At 43.2% G+C, this 15,385-nt stretch overlaps 1 protein-coding gene across 2 annotated transcripts in view; it reads left to right on the top strand.

Annotated features, from left to right (window-relative positions):
* Window positions 1-15,385, top strand: part of MIPEP (mitochondrial intermediate peptidase) — a 375,213-nt gene that overhangs the window by 5,725 nt on the left and 354,103 nt on the right. For both annotated transcript variants that reach the window (XM_029602546.1, XM_029602547.1), the window contains exon 2: window positions 13,436-13,609. In XM_029602546.1, the coding sequence (XP_029458406.1) occupies window positions 13,436-13,609 (174 nt within the window). The remainder of the gene's footprint in view (window positions 1-13,435; window positions 13,610-15,385) is intronic.

Here is a 15,385-nt window from a genome sequence, read left to right as displayed (position 1 = left end):
GGCCAAAGAAGAATCCTGTTTTAGTACCTTGATTGGCCTTGAGTGGGACACTCTGGAAACTAATTTTAAAGGAGGACAAACCTTGGATCCGACAGCGAGAGACAGCAGTTTTCTGAAAGTGGATGCTTTGATGTTTGCAGTCTCCAAGTGGATGACCTTCCTGTGGAAGGGAGTGTGACATTGGAGAGTGCGCAGGATAGGAGGGTTAAGGCTTTCCTTATGCAGGTCTTGAGGCAGTGGCAGTGAATTGCAGTTAGCCTCTTGCTGCTCCCTGATGGCTCGCGCTTGCTTGCTTTTATCTCAGGAAGCTAATGAGGCTGGTTTGAATACCAGGGCAGTGATGGAACTGGCTGCCAGCTTTTAGTGGATGTGGGCTGCGCCTTGGTTTGTCCCTCGGTCAGAGAGTTGGTTTTGGTGTTAGCAGCCATGCGTCAGCTGTGGCTGAGATTTGGTCTACTGCTACAATTTCAAAGTCTAATCTTATGAAGTTGCTCTTAAAGGTTCACTCTTGTTTTGAAGTGAGTTGGAGTAAATGATCTATAGGTGGTGTGAGTCCCAAGTTCCTTGTTTACCAGAGGATTAAAAGTAGGCGTTGTGCTCTTTAGGTGCGAGGGGCCGTTCTAAGGGTTTCAGACATTTTCGACCCTACAGAGAAGTGACTTCTCAGAGGACTCAGTCTCTGAGTAGGTCTCAGTCCTTTCAGCCCAGGTAGCCCAGATGGGACGCAGGCTCGGATGATGATGCATCCTGACCCCACTCAATGAAAGTGTGCTGACCCACCTCCTAGAATTGGAGATAGGGCTTTGCCTGTTTCCTCTTATCGGAGGTGGATCAAGATCACGTCAAACCAATGGGTTCTGGTGGTGATAAGGGATGGCCATACTCTGGTGTTCTGCGTTCCTTCGGATGACTTTATGGTGTCTCCTGAGACTTTCCAGAAATTAGGCTGGCATTGGAGGTTACATTGTCGAGACTCCTGAGCTGGTAGGCCATGTTTCGAGTGCTTAAGTCACAAGAAAGTACGGGTTATTATTCCATTTATTTCATTGTACTCAAGGTTTCCTTTTGCCACATCCTGGTCATAAAGGGAGTCAATAGTCATTGTGAGTGGCTCATTTACACATGGAAACCTTTGTTTGGTGATAATGGCAGTACAGTCGGGAGTTTCTTACATCTTTGGATTTGTCAGAGGTGTATCTACATATTCCCATTCGGCTAGAGCATCATCTGTTTATGTAGTTTGATGTTTTGGGGCAACAAAATCAGTTTTCAAGAGCTACCTTTTGGTTTGTCCACCACCCCCAGGACCTTCTCCAAGGTGCTGGTGGTAGTAGCGACAGTGTCGAGACAGGATGATATTCTGGTCCACCCGTACCTAGACATTTTAGATAATTTGGGCCTAGGGCATGGAGAGAGTCTTCAGGCTTCGTGCAAGGTGGTTTCCTTGCCACAATTTCTAGGTTGGGTGGTGAACTTGGCCAAAAGCAAGTTACAGCCATCTCAAATGCTGGAGTGTCTCGGTGTTGGTTTCGACACAAAGCAAGGCAGCGTGTTCCGGCCAGAGGCCTGCATTCATAAATGGATAGTGCAGGTGTGGCTATTGACAGAAGCAATTCGCCCGGCTGTATAATCTTACCTGCAGATGTTCGGTTGATAGCCACCCTAGAAGTGGTTCTGTGACAAAGGGCGCATATGCGTCCTCTTCAACACAAACTGCTTGCACGAAGTCCACAGTCTCAGGACCTCTCGATACGGCTTCAGTTTACCGGTGGAGATTAGCATCCATATGCAGTGATCCTTGAAAGTGGAACATCTAAGGAAAGACATTTCCCTACGAACACCGGACTGACTGAGAGATGTGAGCCTCCAGGGTTGGGAGACTCACTAGCAGGAGTTGATGACACAGAGGCACTGGGTTACAGAGGAGGCTGTCTGGGGCATCAATCATCTGGAAGCATGTGCCATTCAGTTGCTTGGCTGCAGTTTGTGGTTCTGTGGTCCTCCTGAGTGGCTGTGGGTCCGGGGATAACTGGTGTCAGTTTTAGTCCCTAGATTAGGGATGTGTCGCTAAACACCAGTGTGTCGCTAAACACCAGCAGGTGTATCGCATCTCCCGGTGTCCCACTGCCCCGTTGTACTTTCCTTCTCCCTTTTTCCAGCCCCCGTGGGCCAATTGGAAGCCTCCTTGCTTCCTACCCCCACTGCCCAATGTGAAGCCTCCTTCATTCTGCCTGCCCCCGCGCAGGCCAATCTGAAGCCTCCTCCCTCCTCCCTTCTACCTGCCAGTGGGAGTAGGAAGAATGGAAAAAGCCTTTGATTGGCCAGTGAGGCAGGCATCGCATAGCCCGGGGGTGGGAGGAATGGCAGTGTTGAACCCCGACAAAGCAAGGCCGCGTGGTGGTGAAGAGGAACACCCGACTCTGACCAAGCAAGGCCGCCACAGGAGCCCATCCCCGATGCGGAGAAGAGGAAATCCGACCCCAACCGAGGCCACCATGGGAGCCCATCCCTGTGGTGGCGAAAAAAGAAGGCCAGTCGGAGTAAAGCTGCGGCAGAACTGGAGCCCATCCCTGCAGTGAAGGAAGAAGAGATTTTTGGTGAGAGTTTGTGGGTGTGAATGAGAGGCTGGATGAGAGCTTGTGTTTGAGGTGTGAATGGGTGCCTGGGTGAGAGCTTGTGTTTGTGGGTGTGAATGGATGCATGGGTGAGAGCTTGTGTCTGTGGGTGTGAATGGATGCATGGGTGAGAGCTTGTGTGTGTGGGTGTGAATGGATGCATGGGTGAGAGCTTGTGTGTGTGGGTGTGAATGGGTGCCTAAGTGAGAGCTTGTGTGAGTGGGTGTGAATGGGTGCCTAAGTGAGAGCTTGTGTGAGTGGGTGCGAGAGCATTCATGTGTGATTGAGAGCTTGTATTTAAGAGAGCATGTGTGTGATTGAGAGAGAGACTGGTCAGGGAGGTGATGTGTTTCTGTGTGTGAGAGAGAGAGACTGGTCAGGAAGATGACTGGTATGAGAGACACTGAGACTGGTGGTGGGGTCTAATTGGGGGTTTGTGTGTGTTTGTGAGTGACTGGTTGCGGGCGCTAAGGAAGAGGACTGTGAGGACAGAGCTTCAGCAGCCCTTACTGCTTCTGGTGAGTGCTATTGGCCTGGAAGAGAAAGGAGTAGGAGAGTTGCTGCAGAGGGTAAGTAAAGGATGGCTTTTTAAATGTAGTTTTCTTGATTGACTGCCATTTTAATTATTGGGTATTATGCAATGTCTGCTTTTTTGAAATATTTTATTGATATTTGAACATTTTTAATAATTTTTACGAGTTTTAATCGTTGGATATTATTATGTTCTTCAGCTGTTTTTGTAACATTTTTAGTATAGCTTTACAATTATTTCTGTGTGGGGCTCTATAGCAGCTTGGCTTATTCAATTTTCCCAATAGGGACTGTATTAGTGTTTAGGGCCTGGTTTAATAGTTGTTTTTCTTAGATAGGGTTGTTACTGTTTGAGTGTGTTCCATAATACAAGTGTAACTTTGTGCGAGTTAGTTTGTGTGCATTATTGCAAAACCTGAGAGTCTGTTAGGTGCTATATTTCTCGTTCCATTTCTCCAGGTTCGCACTGCATGCAGAGTGGTTTTTTTGGTTTTCCATTCCAGTTTCTGTCTCCATATTTATAATTTGTGTTTTTTCTGTACTTAGTGAAGGTCAGTTCTGGGTGTGTGACCGAGGTGAGGTATTTTACTAGCATGTAGGCATTTGTTTCAGTCTTATTTGTTATGTTTTCTCAATAGAATATGCATTAGTGGTAAATTACTGTCTTTTTCATAAGAAAGGTTATTGTGCCTGGTAGTAAAGGGAGTTTGTTTTGCTTTTACTGAGATGTCATCAGAACCAGAATATCTTTCTTGTATGGCGAGCTGTACAGGGTAATGCCCTATATCTGCTCTGCACTCATTGCTGGGGATTGAGGGGATTCCTGTGGATGTAGAGAGCATGTTTACATTTAGCCCCGTGATGGTCACATGTTCAGATTCACACATGTGAGAACCATCTGTCAGGTGTTTCCCGGCCAAAAAAAGGTTGAGAACCACTGTTCTACAGGGTTCTCAAAACAAAAGGTGAAGCATTCAAAATCCAAAGCCAGAACCCTCACAAGTAAGGGCAGTGCTTTGGTGACTGGACCAATGCTGCAAAAGCAGTCGAAAGCACCAATGCCTGTGTTATTGGTTCCAACAGAAACTGAGGCATCAACAATGTATAGTCAATCTAAAACTGCGTCGAGACCCTTGGGGCACGACGCATCCTGACACAAAGCACCTCAACGCGACTCTTACGGATCATCTCACAGTGCAGGGCATACGATGCAGACCAAGCCTGCAGCGTATGAGGCATCTGTGATGTTAGTGAAGCATTTGGAGCATCACATATCGAAATCAGTTTCAGCTCCCAATCATATGACACAGGCATCACAATCATGACTCAAAGTGACTAAGACTGGCTCGTCCACTTCACACAAATGGCCTCCAACAGAGGAAGCCTCAAAATCTTGCCTAACACATCTGCTTCATTTTTTTGAAGGGGTTAATAAACATGTGGATAAAGGTGAACCGGTAGATGTAGTGTATTTGGATTTTCAGAAGGCGTTTGACAAAGTCCCTCATGAGAGGCTTCTACGAAAAACTAAAAAGTCATGGGATAGGAGGCGATGTCCTTTCGTGGATTACAAGCTGGTTAAAAGACAGGAAACAGAGAGTAGGATTAAATGGTCAATTTTCTCAGTGGAAAAGGGTAAACAGTGGAGTGCCTCAGGGATCTGTACTTGGACCGGTGCTTTTTTCAATATATATATATAAATGATCTGCAAAGGAATACGACGAGTGAGGTTATCAAATTTGCAGATGATACAAAATTATTCAGAGTAGTTAAATCACAAGCAGACTGTGATACATTGCAGGAGGATCTTGCAAGACTGGAAGATTGGGCATCCAAATGGCAGATGAAATTTAATGTGGACAAGTGCAAGGTGTTGCATATAGGGAAAAATAACCGTTGCTGTAGTTACACGATGTTAGGTTCCATATTAGGAGCTACCACCCAGGAAAAAGATCTAGGCATCATAGTGGATAATACTTTAAAATTGTCAGCTCAGTGTGCTGCAGCAGTCAAAAAAGCAAATAGAATGTTAGGAATTATTAGGAAGGGAATGGTTAATAGAACAGAAAATGTCATAATGCCTCTATATTGCTCCATGGTGAGACCACACCTTGAATACTGTGTACAATTCTGGTTGCCGCGTCTCAAAAAAGATATAGTTGCGATGGAGAAGGTACAGAGAAGGGCAACCAAAATGATAAAGGGGATGGAACAGCTTCCCTATGAGGAAAGGCTGAAGAGATTAGGGCTGTTCAGCTTGGAGAAGAGACGGCTGAGGGGGGATATGATAGAGGTCTTTAGGATCATGAGGTCTTGAACAAGTAGATGTGATTCGGTTATTTTCACTTTCGAATAATAGAAGGACTAGGGTGCATTCCATGAAGTTAGCAAGTAGCACATTTAAGACTAATCGAAGAAAATTCTTTTTCACTCAACGCACAATAAAGCTCTGGAATTTGTTGCCAGAGGATGTGGTTAGTGAAGTTAGTGTAGCTGGGTTCAAAAAAGGTTTGGATAAGTTCTTGGAGGAGAAGTCCATTAATGGCTATTAATCAATTTTACTTAGGGAATAGCCACTGATATTAATTGCATCAGTAGCGTGGGATCTTCTTAGTGCTTGGGTAGTTGCCAGGTTCTTGTGGCCTGGTTTTGGCCTCTGTTGGAAACAGGATGCTGGGCTTGATGGACCCTTGGTCTGACCCAGCATGGCAATTTCTTATGTTCTTAATCCCTGGATTCTCAAGGAAAAGAAAGCTACCAGATCCAGAGATCACAGTGGAGGTGGAACCTGTTGCTTCAAACCTTCTCTCAAGGACCATGGACATCTCCTATGAGACCACCATCTGTTATTGCTTCTGGCTCATCCCAGAATGGCCTAAAGATGTACTCCGGTTTGTCTTTGGAAGCATTAAGCAGACAGAGAGAATATGATTTACAGGTGGAACTGTTCCCGAGAGACAGATCTTAGTACAAAGAACCTTTATTAGATAGGCCTCGCCACTCCCCGGCTTTGGAAATTCAGCTAGCAGCTTTCCCACAAGCACTCTCAAAATTCTCCACCTCACCAAGTTATATCAATGAAAAAAGTCCACTTTTGTCTCCAGGAACCAGATCCTCCGAGGCAACGGAGCAAATCTCAATCATAATAAAAAAAAAAAAAAAAATCTCTTCACTTTCCTGCACCTTAGGATACAGCCTCTGGAATTCCATTTCTCAGGTCCAGACCTGAGATGGGAAGAGACTCAACCTCATCGCATTCCATCCAGGGTAGAGAGCCCACAGATTTCTCTATCCCGCATTCAGGAAGGAACCCAGTCTGCCAGCTTTTCCTCAATCAGACTAGTCGTCTCCTCTCCGATCTCCAACCTTGTCTATAGATCTACCTTTAGACACTCCTGAGGAACCCCTGGAGCATTCTTCTCCACCGGAGAACCTTACCTATTCTAAATTCATGGAGAAAATGGGTGGTACATTGAAGGTTGAAGTTTGTAAGATATTTGAACCACGTAAAAAAGTGTTTGGTATCTTGAAGATATTAGATATATTTTCTGAACCCATAGCATTACCATCTCATGCAGTTTTGGATGCAGTATTGCTGAAGTCATGAGAGTCCCCTCAATCAGACCTACTGGTAGCTAGGAAACTAGATTTTGAATTCCATCTGGAAAAAATATCAAGGATATGGAATAGTCAATAGTTGGTGGTGGTGGAATCCGCCATGAAGAAAGCAAAAAGTCAAAGCTCCACTCCAATAAGGATAACAAGTTTTTGGATGACTTTGGCTAGAAGGTGTTCCAAAGTTCCATGCTAACATCTTGCATTGAACAAACTAGTTTTGTATGGTACAATACATATATGAATGCCTTCAACAATTGAAGCCCTTTGTCAGGGCAAAGTCCAGTGAGCAGATAACACCACAATCACTCCAGGATCTGAAAGAAGATCTGTTTTATTTTTATTTATTTATTTAATAACTTTTATATACCGACGAACGTTGGGAACATCTCGCCGGTTTACATATAACAGAACTTAGCAACAGGCTTTACAATTATTGCATAATTAAATAACGAACATTAAGAACATACAAATAACAGATTAAATTATACAAGTAGAAATTAGCGAAGAAATTTGCATGTTATGGAGGCAGTATATGCAAATTTTCTCTCATGCATATTCATTGTGGATATCCTGAAAACCCGACTGGCTGGGGGGGGTCCCCAGGACAGGGTTGAGAACCACTGTTCTAGACCATATGGCAGCAGCCATCCATGTAATATCCATAACCTGTCTCCACATGCAGCAATTGCAGTGGGGCTTGAAGGTCCAGTGGCCACAGTTCTATCAACTACTATTTACAAAGGTAGTCTTGACAACCTTCATGAAATGGGATATAAATTGGTGGCTAAAGCCGCAGGTATTGAAGGAGGGAGCGCCTTTAAGGCCACTTCCTCACCAGCTGATCCTCACAACCAATGCTTCCACCCGGGTTTGGGGAGCACTCTTACTTCAATACAAGTCTCAAGGTCAGTGGTCAACCTAGGAATCCACTTATCAAATCAGCTTACTGGTATCAGGGCAATTTGCAACATCCTACTGGTGTTTGCACACTTCCTTTAGGGAAAACAGTATTGATTCATATGGACAATCAAGTTGCCATGTTTTACATAAACAAGCAAGGAAGCTCAAGTTGTTCAATCTTGTGCAAAGAGTCAATCCACATATGGGAATGGGCAACCCAAGATTTGATCACACTTCAGGCAACCTACTTGCCCGGAATAGCAAACATACAAGTGGACAAGCTTAGAGGTTTTCATCCACATGAATGGGTGCTCGACCACCAGAACATAGCCAACGACATTTTCTCCTAGTGGGAAGAGCCATACATAGATCTCTTTGCAACAGAGTGCAACAGGAAAGTACAAAGGTTCTGCTTCCTTCAGTCCAAAGAGGGAGTCGCTGGACGCGTTCCTTCTGTCGTGGTCCGTGGGTTTTCTATATTCCTTTTCACCAATTCCTCTCTTTACACAAATGGTACAGAAGTGTATACAAGACAAGGTGGACATGATTCTCATAGCACCAGTGTGACCGTGACAACCATGGTACGTCTATCTCGTACAACTCTCAGTCCGACCTCAGACTTCTGGAGAATCATCCAAATATCCTAACCTAAGAAAACAGGATGCTCCTCCACTCGCTCCTTCCCTTGCTCCACCTCACACCATGGATGTTGAGCGCGAAGTCTTAGTGCCATTACTACTTCCATGGGTGATACAGGACCTTCTCCTGTCTTCAAGAAAATAATCCACTTGCCATAACTATTCTTTCAGATGTAAGCATTACTCAAATTGATGTATATTTCACTACATGGATCCTTTCACATGTTCATCTGAGAACTTACTCAGCTATTTATACCTCCTTTCTCAATCTGATCTGTAGACCTCGTCAGTAAGAGTTCGTCTGAGCGCTATTGCAGCATATCACCATCGACTCAAAGGAATTTCCTTCTCCACATACCCTTTGATTTCACGTTTTTTGAAAGGCTTACTTCATCTACATCCTCCAATACAAAAATCACCAATACCTTGGGACATTAATATTGTCCTGACAGCTCTGATGTCGAGCCCATTTGAACTGCTACGAATGGTGCCTCTGAAGTACCTAAAGTGGAAGGTTCTACTTCTAGTAGCAGTTGCATCTACAAGATGAGTCAGAGAGCCACAAGCCTTAGTTCATATCTTGCTTCATCCTCAATTCTTCCATGATAAAGTAGTGCTATGGCCACATCCAAAGTTCTTACTGAAAGTAGTAACCGCTTTTCATCTGAATGAAGCGATCTCCCTACCGACTTTCTTTCTGAAGCCACATTGAAAGAAAAGGAGAAAGCATTACACATTTTGGATTGCAAACGAGCCCTTGCATATTACAAAGAAAGAACACAAAGTCATAGGCTTGCCCAGCAACTGTTTGTCTCCTACAACCCTAACAAACTGAGCATTGCAGTAAAAAACAAAACAAAACCTCTATCCAACTGGATAACAAGTTGTATCCAATACTGCTATGCTTCGGCCTCTATACCTCTGACTGGTACGGTCAAGGCTCATTGAGTATGAACCACCACTGCTTCACTAGCACACCTCAAAAATGTACCTATTGCTGACATCTACAAAGCCGTAATTTGGTCATCTGTTCATACCTTCAGAGCTCACCATTGCTTGGATAAGCTTTCAGCGTCCAACAGTTCACTGGGCAAAGCAGAGTTGAGCTCAGAAACAGATCACTAGAAGCTGCCACTAAGGTGGATGAGTTGCAAAAAAAAGAAAAAGCATTTTTCTATTTCCCGGTTTTTTTTGTTTTTTTTTTTGTGTTAACTTGACACATGTCACAGCAACCGTTAGCTTGGGACTCCCCAGGACAGCATGGCTAATTCATCCTGTTTACTGATGGGGAAAAAAACAAGTTTGCTTATCATAAACGCTGGTTTCTGTAGATGATAGGTTGAATTAGCTATGCGTACCCATTTGCCTCCCCGGCAGCTTCTACCTTCTGTAATCAGATATAGTTGATAATCTTTATCAACTGAGGAGTCAACCAACTGGGCAGTTGTGTGGGAACTGCCACTCATGAGTAGAGCGCCAAAGTTCTGCTACTTTGAGAGGGCTCCATATCGTGCGCCATCGGATAGCGTCGCCCAAGACAACATGGCTAATTCATCCTGCTATCTACGGAAAACACAGTTTACGGTGAGCAAACTTGCTTTTAATAAGCCTTATTTGCTGTTTTTCTACCTTTCCATTCTGACTACATTTAATAGCACTACAATTCTTAAATTGGGACCCCTATCTCAGCCTCATTCCATAGATAGTTAGAAGTGTTCTTTTTATACTCAATCAGCAGCTTTCCAAACCACAATTGGAAAGATGTTGACAAGCAGACCACACAAACAGCCCCCTTTAGTTCCAATGTGCACTCATTCATCACCAGAAATTGCAGTTTTCTGCAGCAGGAATATCTCACCTTGTTTTTCCTCTGTCTATAAAACCTTCAGCAAGGCAAAGTGGAGGCATGAATGTAAGATTTTCCAATGTGTGTATGCAGTATAAAAATGAAAACCACATGCTTAAAGTAAACTTGGAATCTGTGAGGAAGTGTACTATTTCTGTTCACTTTCCCATGTAACCTAGGAATAGAGACTACACACCGACGTGGGTTAACAAGGATCTTGTCTGCTTTTCACAGCCCACCTTTGTGACTTCTTGGCAAGATACTGAAAGTGGTTTGCTGTTGCAGCCCAGCACCTGGACTTTCCTGATGGGTTCCCATCCAACTATTATCCAGGCCTACTATTGCTTGGCTTTGGAGATCTGATGGGTTCAGGCTCACAAAGAGTGATATTGCTGAAGCACCTAGGAGTAGAGTATTTTAATTACATATATGGATGCTTCCTTTTGAAAATCCTTGCTGGTTTCTTTCGGGTGGCCCAGGGCCAACTTTTCCCGTTTGCATAGCATTAGAAGTTGCTCATTTTTAAGAAGCTTGTGAATGGGATTCTCAGGAGCTTTATATGTCATAGTTAATATAGGGGTTTATAGCACATTGTAAACTGGAATTACAATTATTTGACCTTTTAGTTAGTCTGCATAGCATCTGAGATTGTGTATTCTGAAAATCAATGCACATTTTCAGTACTAAAAATAAAATGTCTTTAGTGATGGCGACCTATTTAGGCCTTAAGTGCTGAGCAGAGAAGAGAAACATTTGAAATGGCTCAAATCAAAAAGAGAACTTTTTTTTTTTGTAGCCTTTTTTTTTTTTGTAGCATCCAGGCCACTCCAGGCCTCATTGGAAGGCCTAGAGTGGCCTCCCAATGATGTTGGAATTCATAACAATTATAAGATGAGCAGAGAGGAATGTGAGCGTAAAGCAGGGTATCAAGTAGAGTCTTCAGAATTGCAATAAATCGGGACAATGGACAGGTTAGATGGGCTTACAGAAGGTAAATGAACCTTTACATTTCTTCATTTCTTGTTTTTACATTTCTTCATTTCTTGTTTAATTCTAAAATTGCCAGGTTTCTGGGTGGCAGTGTTGCCAGAAATTCATTTCAGTTAAGGATTATGCAACTTGAGCGCCGGAAGTCTTGACCCTGAGCACAGGTTTAGGCATTTGCACTGAAGGTTTGCTAGCGCTGTCATAGCTTGCTGGTCAGCTTCTTTCTGGTAGTCTCAAAACTGAAGTGGGTGGAGGAGAAGGAATAAGCTTAATGTCCAGAAGCTTCCATCTGGTACAAATGCAGCTGGGAATAATAAACAAATAATAATGCAGTATGTGTCCTGCCTCTCCACCGAAGACCTTATTCCTTGGACAGTATGAACAGGAAGGGCCATCTGTGCTTTCAGAGTTTTTGCTTGTTTAACGTGGACAGCTTTCTCCTTTTGCCGTGCACTCCGTGCAGCAAGTTTCAGTTGTTAGTTATATATACAAAAGGAGCCAAAGTAGATTTGTTAAATGCTTGTTCTTTGTCACTTAGAAGTGACAAAGATAATCCACCCTATTATTTATATGTTATTGTTATTATTATTATAATTACTGTTCCTCTTATAATCATGTGATAATTGTAAAGCCTGTTGCTAAGTTCTGTTCTCTGTAAACTGACGAGATGTTCCCAACGTTCGTCGGTATATAAAAGATATTAAATAAATAAATAAATAAAATAAATAAATTACAGAATTGTGTTCCACTTCACCTTTTGAAATGTTCAAATTCAAGTGTGTATATTTGCTAAAGGAAGATCATAAAGCCTGCCTCTATCACTGCAGAGCTGGCTCTTGTATTTTTTTTATTACTTGGCTGTGCTGGCTACAATCTTCAGTGGATCAGCTTGCCTGCTTCTTGGCTTTATTTCCTCCTCTTTGGGACCTATTTCTGGGTCTCTTTTCTTTTCGTCCTGCATTACTTTTATGTTTATACTACTTTGGAGTAAGGTGTGTGCTCCTTCTACTGTGCCACCCTCTCTCTGTATCACATTGATGCAGGATCTTTGGTTTGGACTGACTCTAATGATTGGCAGACCTATAATGCTGCCAGACGCCTCCCAGGTCCTGTTAAGACACTAACCAGTGGCTTTTTCAAAGTTCTGTCACAGTCAGGTATAGATCAAATTCTGACTTAAATAGTTGAAAACAGTTTAAAATGTAAAAATATACCCTGAACTTTTGACAAACACCTAATATAAGTGCTAAACATTTTATAATTCACTAGCGCAGTGGAACCCCAACCCTGTCCTGGGGACCCCCCAGCCAGTCGGGTTTTCCGGATATCCACAATGAATATGCATGAGAGAAAATTTGCACACACTGCCTCCATAATATGCAAATTTTCTCTCATGCATATTCATTGTGGATATCCGGAAAACCCGATTGGCTGGGGGGGGGGGGGGTGTCCCCAGGACAGGGGTGGGAACCACTGCACTAATGTGATTACAAGTGTAGTTTCTGCTATCCCGTCTGATGAAGGGATTAAGGACCATAGGGACACCCTGTGGTCTAATAAAATGTAATAATTTCCTATTGACCTGGATTGTTAGACGCCAAGTAACTTATGTATAGAGATTATGAACTATATTAAAAACAATTCTTATTCATGCCCTTTGTCCAGACCCAGAGCACAATTATTATTACTTAATCTCAGTCAATACATTTTCAAAGGGGAAAGACTCGGGAGTAACACTGGAAACCATTTCTTCACAGAAAGGGTGATGGATGTACTGAATGGCCTCTCAGGGAAGATAGCGCAGTGAGAAACAGTCACAGAATTTAAGAAATCTCAGAGGATCCTTAGCTACAGAGAAGTGAAGGAAAAACCAGGAATCGACTGGGGTCTTTGGCATGCTAATTTAATGTTCTCTGTAAACCGAGGTGATGTTTGCTAACGAACCGCGGTATATAAAAATCCTTAAATAAAATAAATAAATAAATTGCACCAGGAAGTAAATTGGACAGAATGGGTGGACCTTCTCTGCTGTCATATTCTGTTTCTGGGGTGCTCATTTTATCTGACTTAGAGAAGAATGCTTGTTGGATATGCTGGGATTGGAGTCTGTGAGCTCCAGGTTCACACAGTTGTATGGAAATAATGTAGACATCCGAGCTCCATTTCTGGAAGTGTGTGACTGCATGAAAAAGGCAGAGTCACATCCAGGAACTCTCTCTCTTTCTGGAAGATATGTTGGTTACGCAGATCGGAAGAAGCTTCATAGTCAAACTCGTACCACATATTTCTTTGTATTTTAGGGTCTTTTTGGGGTTCCAGAGCTCAGCACACCAGAGGGGTTTCACATAGCCCAGGAAAGAGCATTGAAGGAATCTGAGGCGCTGGTGAGGAGAGCCTGCACTGCATCGTTCGGAATCCAGACAGTGCGCATCTTTGATCATCTTTCCGATTCGCTCTGCAGAGTAGCTGACCTGGTAAGTGCCCTTTTCAGAAATACCATGAATGTGCCACCTATAATCAGAGCCTATGGTCCTTCTATTGCTCCTTTGGCAAAGGCTCTCTGATTAAACTCTCAAATAAGAAAGAGGCATTCATCAAGAATCCCTTTTTGTAGTATTTCAAAAAAGCATTGTAGATAAAGGGCAATGGACAAGTTTCAGGTGATGCCTAGTTCTTATTGAATTGACGTAATATGTTAGCAACTAGCTTTTCAAGAGCTATGGCTGAACTTGCCTGAATTTACAAGCTAATTATAAAATGGATTACACCATCGGTTTTGTTTTCAGAGTTGTAAATTAGAAGGCTGGGAGGAGTGGCCATGTGTTTAAACTGCAGAAATTACAACTAAGTATGTCTGGAAATGTGAGAGAAAAGCATTTTCTATCAAGTCCCTTTTAGGTTTTGTTTCAAAGTGTTTTGATCACTTTTATTTTCAAATGTCTTATGGTGGTGTTGGGAGGATTCTGTTTAGTATCTTGATCATAAGGTTAGCTGCCCCAATGCCACTGGACTGAAGTGACATTCAACAATGAATTTCGATCACTAAATCTTTAGGCTCCTGGGAGCCGCAAAGAATCTGCTGCTTTGGCAGCTTCATGCACCAGCCAACAAAAGATGAGCTTTAAATTGGTGGCAGATATTTGGTCAAGCCAGTCTGCGGCATTGTTTTCAAAGCAGCATTTTCAGTCTTTACAACAGAAGATATTCTTCTGCAAGAAAGAAAAGAGAATCTCTGAAAGCATCAATTGCTTTAAACACTGCTAGCCAGTGTTCATTTCTTGGCCTTGATGACTGCAGGGTATCACACTTGATGCAGGCTGTTTTGAAAGAATTGAAACACATCACAGGGAATGGCAAATAAATGGCAAATAAAACAGAGGATGTTATAATGCTCTGTATTGCTCCATGGTGAGACCGCATCTTGAATACTGTGTGCAGTTCTGGTCACCGCATCTCAAAAAGGATATAGATGCACTGGAGAAAGTGCAGAGAAGGGCGACCAAAATGATAAAGTGCATGGAATGGCTCCCCTATGAGGAAAGGCTCAAGAGGTTAGGGCTGAGTTGCATGGAGAAGAGGTAGTTGAGGGGGGATATGATAGAGATCTATAAAATCTTAAAAGAACTTGAACTTATTTATTCTTTCGGATAATACAAGGACTAGGGGACGCTCCATGAAGTTAGCAAGTAACATATTTAAAACATAGAAACATAGAAATGACTGCAGAAGAAGACCAAACGGCCCATCAAGTCTGCCCAGCAAGCTACGCACTTTATCCATTTTTTTCCCCTTTTTCTCTCTCCCACCTGTTACTATTGGCTTCCAGTACCCTCCAGCCCTAATTCCCCACCACTCCACCACCAATTTAGAGAGCAGCTCCGTATCTTCATCCAAGTGACATCCAGCTCAATTAGGGGTAGCAACCGCTGTAACAAGCAGGCCACCCCCTTGCCCCATACTCTTACCCACCCCTGTTTTTATTTTTTTTTTGTTTGTTTGTTTATTTTTATTTATTTATTTTTTTTGGAGATAGCAGCCGTCCATCCTTCCGCTCCGTGAAGGTGGAACACTAACTACTGACCACTGGCATCCCGCTCCGTGAATGCCTCTGTGGCTACTGCCGCTCCGTGCAGTGTTTGAATGCCTCTGTGGCTACTGCCACTCCGTGCAGTGTTTTGCTGCCTCCACTTTATTCACGCCCTCTAGACTCGATGGATCCACAGTGTTTATCCCACGCCCCTTTGAAGTCG

Source organism: Rhinatrema bivittatum, chromosome 5, assembly GCF_901001135.1.
Source record: "Rhinatrema bivittatum chromosome 5, aRhiBiv1.1, whole genome shotgun sequence".
Lineage (NCBI taxonomy): Eukaryota > Metazoa > Chordata > Amphibia > Gymnophiona > Rhinatrematidae > Rhinatrema > Rhinatrema bivittatum.
The sequence above is the reverse complement of the archived record's forward strand: the minus strand, read 5'-3'. Positions and strand labels throughout refer to the sequence as shown.